Consider the following 16275-nt stretch of genomic DNA (forward strand, 5'->3'; position numbering starts at 1 on the left):
CATTTTGACAGCTTAGAGTCCAGTTTTATTCAAGCGGAAGTGTGTATTCAAGGGTTAGATAAAGATTGAAATTGAAAAAGCTCTTTACTCCCTTTCCCTCGCATTTCAGATGGGGGAAAAAAAAACAAAAAAGTTTCTTTTTCAGTCGAGGCATGAAGTAAAATGTTTAGAAAGCCTGCTCCTGTGTTTATGTAAAGGGGAAAGAGGCCTTATATAAGGGCAGAGCGATTGAAGACTCGCAGATGGGGAGTGAATATACAGAGGCAGCTTAGAGGTGCGTGCAAGGGTTCCCCAGGGCCCACGGATAAGGCAAAAGAGTGAGACAGGAAGAGAGAAAGAGCGAGCAAGTGTTCGTCACAGCCTGCTGTCTTTCTTCCTCCTTTCGCACCCGGGTCAGTCAGCCCCCCAAGGGGCAGCAGTCTGCTGCCATGCAGAAACACCCGCACTCTTGTCTCCTCCGCTGCTCCCAACACAAGGGCTGCCTACCAAAGCCTAATTTGCAGCACATGCGTCCCAAGTTTGCCTCCCCCACTCTTTCTCCACTCCCCCACCAACCCCCTCACTCACCACACACACACACAATACGACCTCCTCCCTTCCTCCACACCTCACTGCTGAAGGTGACATTTTTTTCCACAAGCTGTTACTACAGTGAGATGCTAAGTTTTATTTTTTTGATCACAGCACCAAGTGTTTACCCTCATTTTCAGTCATTTAGAAAAGCTCAAATGTGGGGAAAACAACCCTCCCATTGGGAGATTACTTCCGTTTTTGTTCTGGGTTGAGGAAAAGTATTAGATCGGCCCTTTCCAAAGGAAAGCAAGCAGGAGTGTTTTGGGGCTGTTTTGCGATCATGCAGCAGCTGAATATAAAAGGGGTTCCCTCTGTGTACCGGTATGTGACCACTAGGTGGCAGTCTCCGGCTTTTTATGAACCACAGAGTGGACCCATTGAAAGCATCACCAGTATGTTGTAATGCAATCCAGTATAGCAACAGTACACACTAAGGCCTCAAAAGGTACTGTTGATTTGAGAACAATAATCAAACTTTAGGTCGTTTTTGAAGCCTTTACATTTCTCGGGTACAGTTTTTGATAATTTGAAACACTGACAGACTGTTGCGCTCCAGGTAACCCAGGTTTGTATATTCCTTCAGAACATGGACACCAAGATGTTTTGAGAACCATCGGTGATCTAATCATTTTAAGGGATTTGCATGTTTTCGGACAGTGGGATTAATCCAGAGGACCTGAGGAAATCCCCTGACAGAGTCAAGTTGATCGCCATGAATCAATGAGCTGCTATGCAGCACTGTGTACCAGCACATTTCTGCTGTCGGTGTTCATGTCAACTCTTCCACACCGACCCACTGGAAAAATGTCAGCCCATGAAACTGATTGCTGTGCTTTTACCCAGTAAGACACATGTAGCTGTCCGGCTACATTTACAGTAACACAGAAAGTTCTGTACACCTCCCTTTGCCCTTGGCTGTTACACAACCAAAAAGTGAGGCACCCAGGTTTCGTTTTCCAAACCCAAATCGGGCGGTGCCATGTAGCTTTTGCTCCCACCTCTGGCATTGACAAGGTTGGCACCTGCACCCCTGCCCAACCAATGGCCGTCACAGCTGTCCCGGCTTGTCTGCTCAGTGAGCATTGGAGGGACAGGCAAGGACGGGCGGAAATGTTCTCATCCTCCCTTTCCTTGTCCTGTATGGAGGACCCGGTGGCACCGGCACTGTAGTTTCTCCTGCTGACTTTTATCAGTAGTGACATGAATGTACAGAACTGCCAGGGCGCATCCACCCAGTTGCTGTCAGGTGTCGTTCCCGCTAACACTCCACCTAGCCCCTGACCTCACAGGCACCCGGTGCGCCTGTCTGTTCGCCTGCTCTGCTCTGCTCCCTCTGCACACCTGCGCAGACACACAAATATACACATGCACGCACATCATACACCGACTCAGATTAAAGCCTTTTTCTCACATAGGCCCAAAAGAAGTTTATGGCTTCTCATGCGCCTCTGAGCGGCTGGGGTCCTGCCCAAAGCCACCTCTGATACAATATGTTGTAAAACAGACATGATGAGAGTCCAGGTGCTTTTTGCACTCCTCACGTGTACCAGCTCACAGGTGCTGGCAACTTCCTCCCTGAGACAAAGAGAACACAGTCTGTGACGCTGGTGATGAGGAATTTCACTGGCTATTACAGCAGGAGCAGAGCAGCATTTGAATATTTCATATCTAAGTCAGAGTTATGAGATGACGCCGAAGTGTGAAAATATGATGTTTGACTCTTTGGCTTGTGAAAGGCAAGTGTGTGTCACTGTGAAAAAGATGGTCAAGGTTAAATTTGCTTTGTGGATATAAATAGCCCTTCAGTGATGTCCCCCTGATCTCACCGTTATTATTTATTAATCGTCGTCATGATCTGGGGAGCAAAGCCAGCCTCGCCATGCAATTTCAGACAGCTGAAGACAAAGACAAAGAGGAGGACAAATGTCTATCCAGAATTGTAGAGCCTCATAATGAAGCCCAATAGTTTGGAGTGTAGTGAAACAGACCTATTGGTTCTGTGCAAAGACGTCATTGCCCTTTTGTTAAACCACCATATTGAGGATTGCTGACGCTGGTCTTAACAAGCATTGTTCTTGCCAGGCTACATCAGTGGTTGTGTTCCCGTCATGACTCTGCCTTTTGTTAAGTATTTTTTTTTTCTTCATTGACATGTTTCTCTATTCTGCAATTAATTTGCACCAACAGAACCTAAGACTTGACAAGTAACACTACACATGCCAACAAAACCTGATATTTGGCTGTGAAGTTATTACAAAATGTCAGAAGTTGAAAGTAGTTAACTCCTATGTCCTGGCTTATTATAAAATCGGTTCCTTCTGTTGCTGTTTTTTTTTTTTGCTCCCCTGTTTTGCCCCCCCTTCTGTAGCGTCTGCACAGTTTTCAGCTGCTCACTCAGTTCACCCTCTGCTGCACCTTTCAAACTTCTTTCCTGCAAATGAGTTGTTGGACACAGTCCCTTGAGCCGCGTTGACGACTCACTAAGCTAAAACATATAGCAAGTACATGTGACATAGTGAATTTAAATCCAGTTCTTCCGTTCCCTCTCTCTCTCCTCCCTGCTTTAGCAGGATGCCACCCACTGCATGCAGTTGTTATAATGCAGAAAAGCCTTGTAATGTAAATGCATTTTAAATAATGTATTAACATCATGTTAAACTCTGCTATCAAAGTTCTGATTCTGCAATATTTGTATCATGTTTGATTACTTTTCTCTGATAATTCTGTATTTTTCTTTTGGTCCATGCATTGTAGACTGGAGGAAGTAGCATTTAAACCCTCAGATGTGTGAAAAAAGAGAAGAAATAGTGGAATATTTTGGCAAATGTGCTTATTCACTCTCTAATTGAGAGTTAGATAAGGATATTCCCATAATGTCTGTTGAATGTGAAGCTAGATTCAGCAGTCTCTTAGCTTAGCATAAAGACTGTTTAACCTGTTCAAGTGCTAAAATGACAAGCTGTGGCTTTATGGAGGGTTATGTGGCAAACTATTTCTTGGCCAGGGACAGTGACTTACAGGTATCTACCCTGCGCCCTGCGGAGAAGTCACATAATCACCCATTATGAAGTGGTGATAGGTGGATTCATTATTATTTGATCTCTGTCACTTTGTATTTTCCTTCATTTGTTTTTTTTAAATCCTGAAACATGCATGAATCGGATATAAAAGAGGAATGGAAATAGATCAGATCAAAAGTATTCTGTTGAAAAGGTAATTCCAATTATTCCATTTTTTATTTGTTATTCTTTTATATGTTGTGGCACTGGGGAATTTTTTTGTGAATTATAATTGAGGTATTTGTGTTCCGTTAGCTGAAGGCAACACGTAGTGAGGAGGAAATACCGAAACATTTGACTTCCTCCTTTTAGCAGTCCAAGTGTCATCACTTAAGTATACTGTTCCACCTGATTTTAGCGTTCAAATTGTATTACAAACCTTTTAAATCATTTTTTTTGTGTTGCTGCATGTCATGACTGTGTTGTTAGGATATTGCCCTTAGTTTTGAAAGCATTATCTTTTCCCACAGAACAGCGAGATCGCTCTTTATGCTTGGCTCTCCGCCAACTCATGCCAGATGAGGCGTCGCACTGGAGCTGAGGTAAAGAAAGTACATTTTTAATGATTTAGCATCGAGTGCCTTTCTACTCTATATTCCATCAACTCATTTCCATGATTTGTAACTACTTGGTGGCTAGAAGTATTCCTTCGGGAGAATAATTCCTTGGCACAGCAGCAGACACTCAATTGAAAATACACACACTGGGCAATTTTAATTTGAGACGATACTGAAAAATGACCCATTTATTAAGCCTGTTTGATAATCAAAGCTAATGGGTCGTTTCAATTTTCTTAACTCTGCAACTGCTAAAAGGAAATGAAGAGAGGCCGACTGTGCCTTGTAATTTGGATATATGAAATGAGGTGATTTATAATTAAATGGAAGTAGTAATTTGTGATCGCAAAGCTTAATTGAGTTATTTGTAAAGAGCATTTTTTTTCCCCTACTGTAATGACCTGAGATGAATATGCACTTCTACCAGTATTACGCTTTATTTTTAAATGATTGCTACCACTAAAGAAGACCAAGATGGTCATATGTGTGTGTCATTGCCATAAGGAACTGATCAATATGCAGTCACAGATCTAAATCTCTTGGTGTCTCAGATCTGGAGCAAACACAGAGGGGCCCAAGGGCATTACAGGTGCATCATGATGCCGCACACCGCTCATCAATGTCCTAGTCCTTGACAATGTCATTCTAAACTCAGAAAAAAACAGATGCTTCTGGGGTCTGTTCAGCGAGGCAGGCTTGTTTACATTCTCCCTTTTCTTACTCCTCCTAATTCTTTCTGGCATTCTTTTTCCTCTCACTCCTTTGTTTTGATGGAAACTGGTATCTTATTGGTGGACACGAAAAGACAAGTTGATTGATCAGGCTGGGGGGTATTGATCAAGCTAATCCTCTGCCGTGACCCTTGACCTTCTGATTGACAGCAGCCCCCATAATGAGGCCTCGGAACAGAGACCATAGGATAGGGGGTTTTGGGAAGGGCATCTGTGGGGGGAAAAAAGAAAACCCAAGGGGATGGGTAGCGTACACACACACACACACACACAGCCCGGCTCAATCAACTTGGTGCCATTGTTACATTGCAATGCCCTCGATAACCCCAATTTGCATAATCGGCTTTTGCATTGTTTGGCCCAGACACATTAAGGTGCAGCATTGCATTGTTGACTGCAAATCAGCACGTGCCCTTTGTTTGCTCATCTCAATGTAGCATTATGTATTGTTTACTTATGCTGCAGCATGTGTTTTTCTGCTTACTGACTTTACAATTACACTAAACGCATTATGTTTCCCTTCCCAGCCGGAGTAAAATATACATTACATCTTACGCAACGCAGTGGGTCTACAAAAACTACAATGTTGTTTACACGCTCCACAAAAGCACTTATTTATGACACACCCAAAGAAAGAGCATAAGGTATATATGCTCTTCTCAAAGTCCCCTGCATTTTGTTTAATGTTGTTTACCAACCACATTCTAGACATTCCAGCCATTTTTCTCTTTTTATAGTTGCCTAAAGGACTATACCTCCTTGAATGCTGCAGGACATTAGTTTTAAAGCGCTATACTCCGAGATTTCACTTCTGCCGGTCTGATTGGCACATTCACGCTAACGCGCTTCACGCCGTAAAGCACATTTGCGTGCACACACACACACAAACTATGCACCCCGAAACGCAGGCTTCCCCCTACTCTGTGTGGCCATATCCATTTCTGCAAGTAAATGTGCAATCCATGCATATGCGGTCCTACGGCACTTGTGTGCAAGTGTCCACTCGTACACTTTGATGGTACAGAAATGTGACGCCTGCGCCATTCTATGAATCGGATGCTTTGTGGGCATTTGGAACATAGCTGGAACGGAAAGCTTTAATTGGTGCGAAGCTTTGAGATGTGCTCACAACGGATACAGTGCTTAAGAGAATGTTGACAGGGACTTATGTAGGGCTTGTCCAGCTTTTGACAGCGTTATCTTTAGACATTCTTGTACCCACAGCTCAGTAGGATATAGTACATTTTCATATGTAGTTGACCTACATTACCTACATCAACTAAAGTTGCTTCGGCAAACTTGTTAGCTTATTTACACATTGAGCAGAGACAGAGCAGCATTAGCGTTCATTTGGAGTCCGACTGTGTTCACCTGAAGAATGTTCGTTCTTCTTTTTAGCTCTGGTTTGGTGTCCAGCGAGCCTCTTTTTGCTAAATGCCCCACCACAAGCTTTTCGCTAACATTGCCTGGCTGTCATTTGGAGCTGAAAGGTTAGTGTAGTGGGTTTATCAGAGCTTTTCTGCAGGCCGTAAAACCAAAACAATGAGTAATAAGCGCAAATTCGAATAGCTATGGCCACGTACGTGTATGCATCCACCCGTGCATGCACGGTCTGCGGTTCATGCGATGGGGCTGAGGGCATGGCTTAAGTATAGGGGACAGGGCTAACCCTACACCATTGACACAGAAACTCTCTGCTGAAAACCGGTTTATAACATATGGGTGGGGGCGGGGCCAAAACGCAGGGCGTGGGCAAAATCGGCACTAATGAAAAAGGAACTCTGCTGAGTGTATGAACATAAGGCTCATGCGTTTGGCCATGATATGTGAATCTGTTTAGAAGACCTATTATAGTGTAGGTACAATTGAGGCAACTCTCACTGCCACACCTTTTTTTGCAAATTGGCATGAACACAACACACAACTTCACACTGACACACTTGACCTCCATGCCAATTTTCCGCCTCCTAAGGTGAAAACTGTGGCGGCCAGAGGGTGGGGTTTTGTTTTTTAGTTTAAAAGACGTACGAAGGGGAACTGCAGACTTTAAATCTCTCATTTGAATTCATTTTAGTTTAAATGCATGGCATTATTTCATCATTTTTTTATGGATTTTTATTATAGCAGCTTAAAAGCTACAATAAGTACCTGTATTTTGACATTTTGACCCATGGTGTACTTACATTCATCTTGGAATCTTAGAAAGAGCTGCTATTTTTCATGCATATCTAATTACTAATAATGACTTTCCTTTTTGCACCATGTGTACAATTTTCCCATAGTATCAGGTTCCCCAATTAGCCTAAACCATGCCTCCATGGACATCTACTCGACAGAAGGTGTTGAAAAGACATAAGGCTCTTTAATCTACAACACACAGCTCTCCAAAAAATCCAAAAGGGGTTAGATATACCGTAATTAATCATTTTCATGGGTGTATTTTACAACATGAAAGCCTACAGTGTACAGTTTATTTTATGTGCGGAACATCTAGCAAGTGAAAGAAGGAGAATTTGAGTTCAGTGAGTTCAATTTGTCCATGTAGTAATGAAAATTCACTTGTGACAAACTGGTCTTTGCCCTCTCTTCCTCAAATCTGTGCTCGCCCTACAGCAATCCTTAAGTCACCCTAAATGTTTTAATAAGTCCTAGCCATTTTTCTTCCAATGGGCCATATCCCATTCACCTTACCAGACATTTTTCCACGCTCCCTCACCCAGATGGATCAGACTGTATCAAGCAAAACGCTCCAGAAATCTTCCAAGAAGTATTTATTTCCCTTATTCCTTTCTTGGAAAGCATGCCGTTTCAGCCATAATTTGGTGATCTGAAGGCCTGCGCCAAATTGTTGTCAGTCCTGGGGGCTCGATGCCTCAACCTGGTTAATACCACTGCAGAAACCACTCTACTTCGTGTTTTTTTTATGGACAAGCGTCACTGCAACTGTATTTCAAGTAGGCCGGCTAATGAGCTTTTTAACCATCTCCATATGGACGTGCTCTAACGTCTAGACGGAGGGGCAGTAGTGGTGGCAAGCGGTGGTGTGCTGACAGTGCCGTACTCTGCACCCCTGCACGTATACTTCTTTCCCACAAACAGCAGCGTTAAACCAATGGCAAGGCTTGGTTGCCGTTAGGGACCCATAATGGGTTATTGTTTACCACACAGCTCATAACAGCGGCTAAAATCCAGGATGTGAAGATGATGAGGAACATACTCCTCATGTGCATTCACACATGTAGACAGTGATGCGATGTTTGGCATGGTTCTGTATTTCCCAAATTATTTAGTTTTTTCCCGACATGGTATGCCTTTTACACTATTTCATATATCTTTTTTTAATAATTGATCCGCGCAGAGAGTCTCAACAGTGCAGAAATAGCGGCATGCAAAGAGAAAACTTTCAAAAACGTATCCTACTGAACCGTCTATATTATTAGCCATGCTTCCACTGGAGTGGCAATAAACTTGTACATCTCACTCGGTGAATTTTACTAGATTGTCTCATCATGTGTCTGGGAACCATGTGTCATCGCTGGGCAAGAAAGGTTTATTGGTTAAGTGTTTAAGATTTACCGTACATGTGGATACGTTTGACAAAAGCATCGATTTATGTATTTATTTGGCGTACAAAGATGCTTAGATATCAACAGTCATACTTGGAAAAGAATAGCAAAAGGATGAAAAGATAAAAACAAAGATGGCATAATTCATCAAAGTTTTAAGACATAAAACTTTATGTTCTCAAGCTGAGATGCATTACTTATTCTCTGCAAATATAAGTCCTTTTCACATTTTTTCTATGCTTTGGCTCTCTGAAGCAGATCATTTCTAAAAAGGCCGGTATGGATGGGAAAATTATGTTTTTTTAATTCACTGTAGTTGTAAGATACCTTTTTTCTGCCACCGCTAACTATATATTCATTAACTTCATGCTAGCCCAATAGTCTGAGCAAGACAGAGAAAGTTTGATCGTGCTTCAACAGCTGAGTTTGTCAAATAGATCTCCCCATTCAACCACACAGCTTACCGGACGGTCATGGTAAAGTATCGTGCCATTTTTTTTGTAAACCAACATTTAACTAAAACAAAATGAAGACCAAAACAACTCAAAGTTTTGGGTTGTTTTTTTTGGCATTACAGAGTGTACAGCAAACATTTAGACAATTAACCAAAAAACGCAAGCGTGGACAGAAAACTGGGAAGTAAATTTCATTTTTAATTGTATCCATGTTCCTCCGAGAAGGTGAAGGTTTTGTGCTACAAAATGCCAAAAGTTAGCAAAAGGTGGAGTGGAAGTTTGTGGATGGTGGCCTGTACAGAGGAGTGTATGACTGCATTATGACTTCAAGGTATACCGCCACTAATATGAGAGCTCAGTCTTTAGTTAAGTTCTGCCTTAAAGGTGCAGATAAGTGGACTGATGTAGTCTGACGACTAGATTCTCTGTCATACGTAGTCGCATCCTGTTCCTCGTCTCCTGCTTTCTGTTGCTCTGCAGCTGGAAGCTATAACTAATAAATAATGTAGCACTTGGATAAGGGAAGATAAAGGGGCAGACAGGAAAGTTATGAGGTGGGATAGGGATGACAGAGAAATAAAGAAAAAACTAGAACGTATTATATCTAGCAGAGTTATATCTGTAACTTAATCATCTCTCCTAAGTGCATTTGTGTCAAAGTAGAACACAATCATGTGCTTGAGTTAACTTCTCCGTGTTCACTGTGATTCAGAATGACCTACTGTCTGATTTAAGATGATTGTTTGCTGATGAATTTTGCTGTGAATGTAAATTAAACTCTCGTGGAAAACGTTTCGTTGATTTCATGCATCAGACCAGACTCGTGCTCTGACGATGACGACTATATAATGTACCATTCTGCCAACACTCAGATTATGTTTTGAATGTCAAACTGTAACACAATAGCAGTCTCTTTTTTTTTCAGCGTTCATTTATATATTATGCCATTGGCCGCCCTTCCATGCTAAGTGCATGTAAATGACAGCTGTCATCAGCATTAGAAAAGATTAAACCCGATTTACGCGAATGTATATATTTTCTGTAATCTTTGCGATATTCTGTTTTAAAAGTAACAAACAACACCTGCGTCTCAGTTAGCACATCTCTTGTTGGGTAGTGGTTACTTTTTCACAGAAGCTGCCTGCGTGACAGTTTTCATGGAATCACTGAAAATTCGACCTGGTATGGGTTTGTAGGTAGCACAGGATTATGCTCTTAAGGGCTTTGATGGGTATTCTGTAACGGCATTATATTTAGAAAGAGCCGCCTTTTACAAGGTCCTGGCCACTATTATGGAATCCTACTGTCACTACAGCTTTGGTTTCATTGCCCTTTCGCATTTCTCATTCAGATTTACCCCCATATTTACTGTAAACCTCATCTGTAGTATTCTTCAATGTGTGAACATTGTTGACACTGTATCATTTTACTCTCCAGATCATCCACCCACACACAAAAAAAAAAAACCCCGAGGCAAAAGCATTTAGGTTTGCACTTTAGAACAGTCACAGATTAAGCTGGATGCATTAATGGATTATAGGACAATGTTTTTTTCCTATTTGACTTGCACTGCTCCACAGTCACTCTGACGTAGTGGGATTATTGTACAATACTGCAACCACTTTTTCTCTAAACAAAAGTGATAGGGAGAGCAATGGCAGCATCACAATGCAGCTACAGATCAAGTTCGAGAGTGTTGATGATCTACATGCAATTAAAACAAAGTTAATATAGTTTATTTTCTTAACGCTCTGCCATTGATGGAATCAACAAAACAACATTCAAAGAGGCATCAAATGCACTTATTTTTGCTCCAATCTGCCGTTGAATGTTAACTTACTGAGCTCTGTGTTTATGGGACGTGCTCATATTTTACCGCTCCCACCAAGCTGTTACTTTTTAGAAACACAGATGTAATCTCCCCGGGTCAAACGTGGGGAAAAAAAAAAGCCCAAAACTGTTAATGCATTCAGACAGCGAACGTGGATAATCCTGACAGTGTCACTTACTGTTACAACTCCGAATAAATATAATAATATCAACATGGTTAAAGATCGGTCCATACCAAATGGCGTTTGTGCATCTAAGGATACAGGTTTGGGTTTGGACAGATAAAAAAAAAAGACATTGCTTCCTGCATCATGTGTCTTTTATGCCAATTATTTTTCTGATTTGAAAATGTCAAAGGTTTGTGTTCGTCCAGTGGTGTTTTATTCACCTCACTTAACATCATGCCCGTCTGTAAGAGATGCAATGTATTCTGCTTTATGGACTCACTCAGATTTCCAGCGGGATTTGCAGAATTGCACAGGGGCTCCGTGACCCGAACCGTCACGGGTCATTAGGTTAAGATGGGATGTTGTCTTCCTGGACCATCAAATCCAGGAATAACTGGGAATCAGCTTGTTTTTAAAAAGGAGAGATATTGTTACACTCTTTCACTGGCAAATGGTCGAGCCAGAGAGGCACACAGTTTGAACTTTCTGCATGTTGATTGGTCCCCTGCCCTGAGGGGTTTGGTGGTGGGTGCAAGACTGTACTAACACAATTCAACTCAATCTCCTTGCATAACCGAAGGATGGCGAATGACCTTTATGTGAGCATGTTTCAGGGTTCCCCTCCGCCCCCCCCTTCAGTCTGGACATAGTGTACCAACCTGAACGGATGCTGACTGTAAGACATTAGGTCATCTTTTCTATCTTCAGCACTCATGTTCCTTTTTATATATATATATATATATATATATATATATATATATATATATATATATATATGAGAGAGAGAGAGAGTGACAGTCTGATCCTAGGTGAAGAAGTGAAGAATGTAATTACAGGCCTCGAGAGATGTCTTTCGCCTTCTGTCACGATACTCTGGTACCTTAGTGGGTTCACATTTCCATTTCCCCTCAGTGTTAACTGATGAAAGTTCCCTTGCAATACACTACAACATTAAATCACATTCAAGTGTATGACGCAGTGGTATTTTGCCGACTGAAAAAATAAAGGCCAATTGGGTAAAAAAAATAAAAAAAGCCTGCGTTTTAACACAAAGTGTGCATCAAAAGCAAGCAATCTCATGGGAATCAGGAGTCTTTGAGACAAGGACCCAAACAAAAACTCATTCAAACAGATGGAAGTGTTGCCACACAACCACAACTAAAGGGAGAATGGGGTTTAACAACCTGGCGTGAAGATTTGGACACACAAAGTTATCCACTGTCTCCTTTGACAAGATTTAAATGTGTGGTCCATGTGAAACTCTGCTCCCAGCCACTTCCAAGGTCAAACACCTCCCAATATGTGATTTCCCCCTCTCAAGACACAAAAGGAAATATGTGGCTCAAAGTCGCAACACCATATGAAAAAGAAAGCAAATATTGAATGTTTGTTCTCTCTTTCCTTTATGGTAGGTGGCAAGTTTTGGCTGTCTAAACACACATTTACAACAAACAACCGTGGGAGAACAGAGAGGAAACACCGACATTCCAACCGACTGTCTCTATGGAAAACCATTAAAAGGTAAAGTCACGCTCCGCTCTGTGTCACAATATCCTCAGAGTAACAGTAACATTGACCAAAGGATTGTTTTCATTTCACTCTGCAGCTGAGACTTACGAAGGCTTTGTCACCAATCTCAAAGGCTTATGAACTTTAGTCGAGAGTGTGGTTTTGAAACACATCCATCTCTTGACGTGGCAGTAAACATTAGGCTGTGTGAGTCAACCTGAAACTTACATTTTTCTTTTTCAAATGCAATAGTGAATTGTTATAAACTTAGACTGGAGTTAAATGGGTTGGCCAGATTAAAAAAAAGAAATTAAAAAAAAAAACATGCACAGGTAGAAAATACCGATAAGTGCACTTATTGCCATTTTGCAGTTTAAAAACCTCAAGCGCTGGCTTTTAAACTGAAAGAAGAAAGGTCATATGATCCATCAAATTAAGTTAAGTAAAGAAAGGACAAGAACTGCTGTGGCTTTGTCAATGTTCTCCCATTACTTCTTTGATCTACTGCTTACTTTATTTTGAAAGGACATTAATGTGAAACATGACTTTGACGGGACAGTTAGGTCTACCTTTATAGACTACGTCATACTTTGCCAAAGTTGAAATGAATAAGTCCCAGGAGCCTGTGAATAAGCTAATAGTAGTCTTTGCATAACACATTTTTATTCCTAAATTCGCATATTAATCCCTTTCGATTAGGCCTACAATTATATTTGTATATATATATATAATATTACAAAATAAAAGCTTTGATCCCTAAATCATATTTGGGACAAACTCATTATATAATACAGGGGAACTAAACATTTATTGAGAAGTACTCCTCCGTTATTTTATCCTATATCTTAAGGAATGTCACTGCGGGGGGATTTCATCAACAACGGGGACTGGAATCATTATTTCATGTCCTTAGACTGCCTGGTTATGGTCCTGCATAGAGGACTTGGTGTAAGTATTGGATTGTTTAAATTGTAACCGCTAGAGGGATACATATACGCCTTTCAAACTCCGTAAACACCATCCTATCACTAAGTGCCATAGGGAGAATTGCCGTCAGCGAGAGTTGCCTACCTGTGTGACTTCCCACTTTGAAAAAAGAAAAAAAAAAAAGCACAGCCCCGGAACATTTGAAACACGAGTTGTTCTTAAAAAGACTTAGAGAGAAACTGCCTCTAAAGCGGACGGCGAGCTCCGACTCCTCCAAGTGTATCAGCTTCAGGCAATCAATGAGGACCGCGGGGCTTACTTCTACAGCTCTCTGTCCCTCTTTCTCTCATTCGCCTTTCCAGATATTATAGTGCATTCGAACTTTTGTACAGGCATAGAGGCAAGGGGAAGTTTGGATTCCATTTTTTGATCACAATTTACCTCTTGTTTCCTGTAATAAATATGAGAGGTCGGTTTGTTGTCACTTTTCTTTGGAATGTAATATGTGCCATTTCTTATGCTGTTTTACGGGTAGGATAAGGAAACAACAAAAAGGTGTGACAAGAGCTTGGCGGACAACTGTGGATTTCTGCGAGTAACTCCTACCGTCCAAAGGGGATGAGGGGGGCATCGGCCGGACCCCCCTCTTGATTGATTACTTATTAGTCATCCCTTTGGCTAAATGGGACCCATTGAAAAGGCACAGTGGAACACATACATGAATCAAGTATTCCTGTGTCCCCTGAATGTCTCCAGAGTAGTTTTGCTTAAGAGAGGGGGTCGTGGCTTATAAAGAGGGAAAAACAGCATAGCTTTATGGGTTTATTTAGACAGTTTCTACGGTTTGACATTCTACAGCTGTAAGAGAGAAGGAACAACTCGAGAGGATTCCAAAGAGGAGAACATTGTGGACATATATTTTTTTGTAGTTATTCCGTTGTTTCTTTTTTTTTTCTCTTATTTTAAATATTTTTTTGCCATTACCTCTCCCGAAAAATGAAACTTTGGACATCTCCCTGGGTGTCTTGCCTGGTGATTCTCATATTGTGTTTTGGATCAGAGTGCGGGACAGTCCGGAGAAAGGGGAGATCCAAGAGGGAGTTGGTGCGCATTAGGGAGGCGAAAGCCACCATCCCAGGGGCTTGTGCCACACGTCTGCCCCGGGGCAAACGCTCTTTGCCCGGCTTGGAGCGACGGGTGCTTCGCCAGCGTCGGCGCTCCTCTCAGGCGGAGGAAAACTCTCCAGACCGGGGGAAAGCTGTCTATTTTACCGGCAGGGGAGATCAGCTACGGCTGAAACCTGGCGTGGAGATACCCAGAGGAAATTTCACTCTTGAGATGTGGATCAAACCGGAGGGAGGTCAACGATCACCCACAGTGATTGCAGGTAGGATAGTCTCCACATTCTCCATCATATTGTCAACCCAACTCCTTTTATAAGTGTAACTTAAAAACTGGCGACTTAAATTGGAAATTGAGAACTAAACATGCAAATGTGTCGTATTTTATCCCAGTGTCATGTAGTCTAAAACAAAAGCAACATGCAGTTTCAGCGAGTTGAAAATGAGTTCATCTATCAGACTAGACAATGATGTAATGCTCTGAAAAGTACAGTGGATAATGTAGGTAGTGCAAGCATTGGGTCACTGAAGATTTCGATCACATTTAAGTTTGCCAGTTTACGGACAGAAATCGCTGCAACATGATTTTATTCTCCGAATACATTTTCCTGTAATTTTCCCAGTTTAAAATGCGGAGATCCGTGGGTTATGATCATACAAGTGAGGGGAACAGCCAGCAGCTATAGGCTACTGCATCATTTGACCGGCAGCTGATGTCACTGTGCGTAAAATGTAATTTCTTTAAACCGACGAGGCTATTTTAAAACTATGATGTAATGGCCAAAACTTTGTGAGCGAGCACGTCACGTCAGGCACAAAGCGGGAGAGGTCTGTCTATGGAAGTAGGCGATCAAAGCGCGCAGCTCAAGCCCGCAAGCTTGAGTGTCCCCCAAAATCGACACCTTTGGATTGGCTACCGGAGTTACGGGACAGGACTGAGATACCCAGGGTTTCCCTCCTGTCCGAAAATGTGCTTTCATGTGTGTGCTTTCATGGTTACCTGTGGTGTTATGTGCCTACAGTCTCTCCAAAACGCAGACTATTGTGCGAAATCATGCGTTATTCGGAGCGTCTCTAATTTAAAGCACAATCAGTAATGCTGCATCCCTGCGCAGAGGAGGACAAACACACAAACACACACACACACACACACACACACACACACACACACACACACACACACACGAGTAGATCCCTGTAGTCAGAGGAAAGCTTGACACTTTGTAGTTGTCATCTGTGCGCACTCCTTTTTCTCCTGCATCCATGCGTAAAGGAGCACCGGAAAGGTGTTAAAACTGTTCTGCATCATCTCTTTCGACCATTAGCCCGTTTGTGCATTACAGTATAATGTATAATGTTTTTTTATGCTTTTCCTTGCCGATAGGGAGCGTTGTATACACAACTCATTGCCTCCTACAGTATACTTGTGCAGATGGCTGCCTTTGAACTGAACTGAACTGAATTGAACTCAGTCCTCCTCAGCCTCCCATATGCCAGTCTGCACGTTTGGAGACTTAACTAAAATACTTTAATGAATACAGTTACATGGTCCTTTTATTTTCTATCTATCTATCTCCCCCCCACCCCTCACTCTTACTGTTTGTGTGTGTGTATTGAGATACAGTACACTTTTAGGTGGTGCTAGCCAGTTGGCAGAGGCAAGCGCTGCAAAACCAATCCCTTGTCAGAGTCTCAAACTGGGGTAGAGGGGGGTGAGAGCGTCTGTTGTGACCTAAGTGACTCCTAAATTTACAGGACGGACAAAATAACAGGAACATCT

At 42.0% G+C, this 16275-nt stretch overlaps 1 protein-coding gene across 1 annotated transcript in view; it reads left to right on the forward strand.

Moving 5' to 3' along the window:
* Nucleotides 1-14370: 14370 nt before the first annotated feature.
* Nucleotides 14371-16275, forward strand: part of pappaa (pregnancy-associated plasma protein A, pappalysin 1a) — a gene marked incomplete at both ends in the record, with an annotated part of 80029 nt that continues 78124 nt past the window's right edge. Inside the window, one exon of the mRNA XM_079178476.1 lies at nt 14371-14761. Within this exon, the coding sequence (XP_079034602.1) occupies nt 14371-14761 (391 nt within the window). The remainder of the gene's footprint in view (nt 14762-16275) is intronic.

The sequence above is a fragment of the Pholis gunnellus genome (assembly GCF_910591455.1).
Source record: "Pholis gunnellus genome assembly, chromosome: 18".
In the NCBI taxonomy this organism is placed as follows: domain Eukaryota; kingdom Metazoa; phylum Chordata; class Actinopteri; order Perciformes; family Pholidae; genus Pholis; species Pholis gunnellus.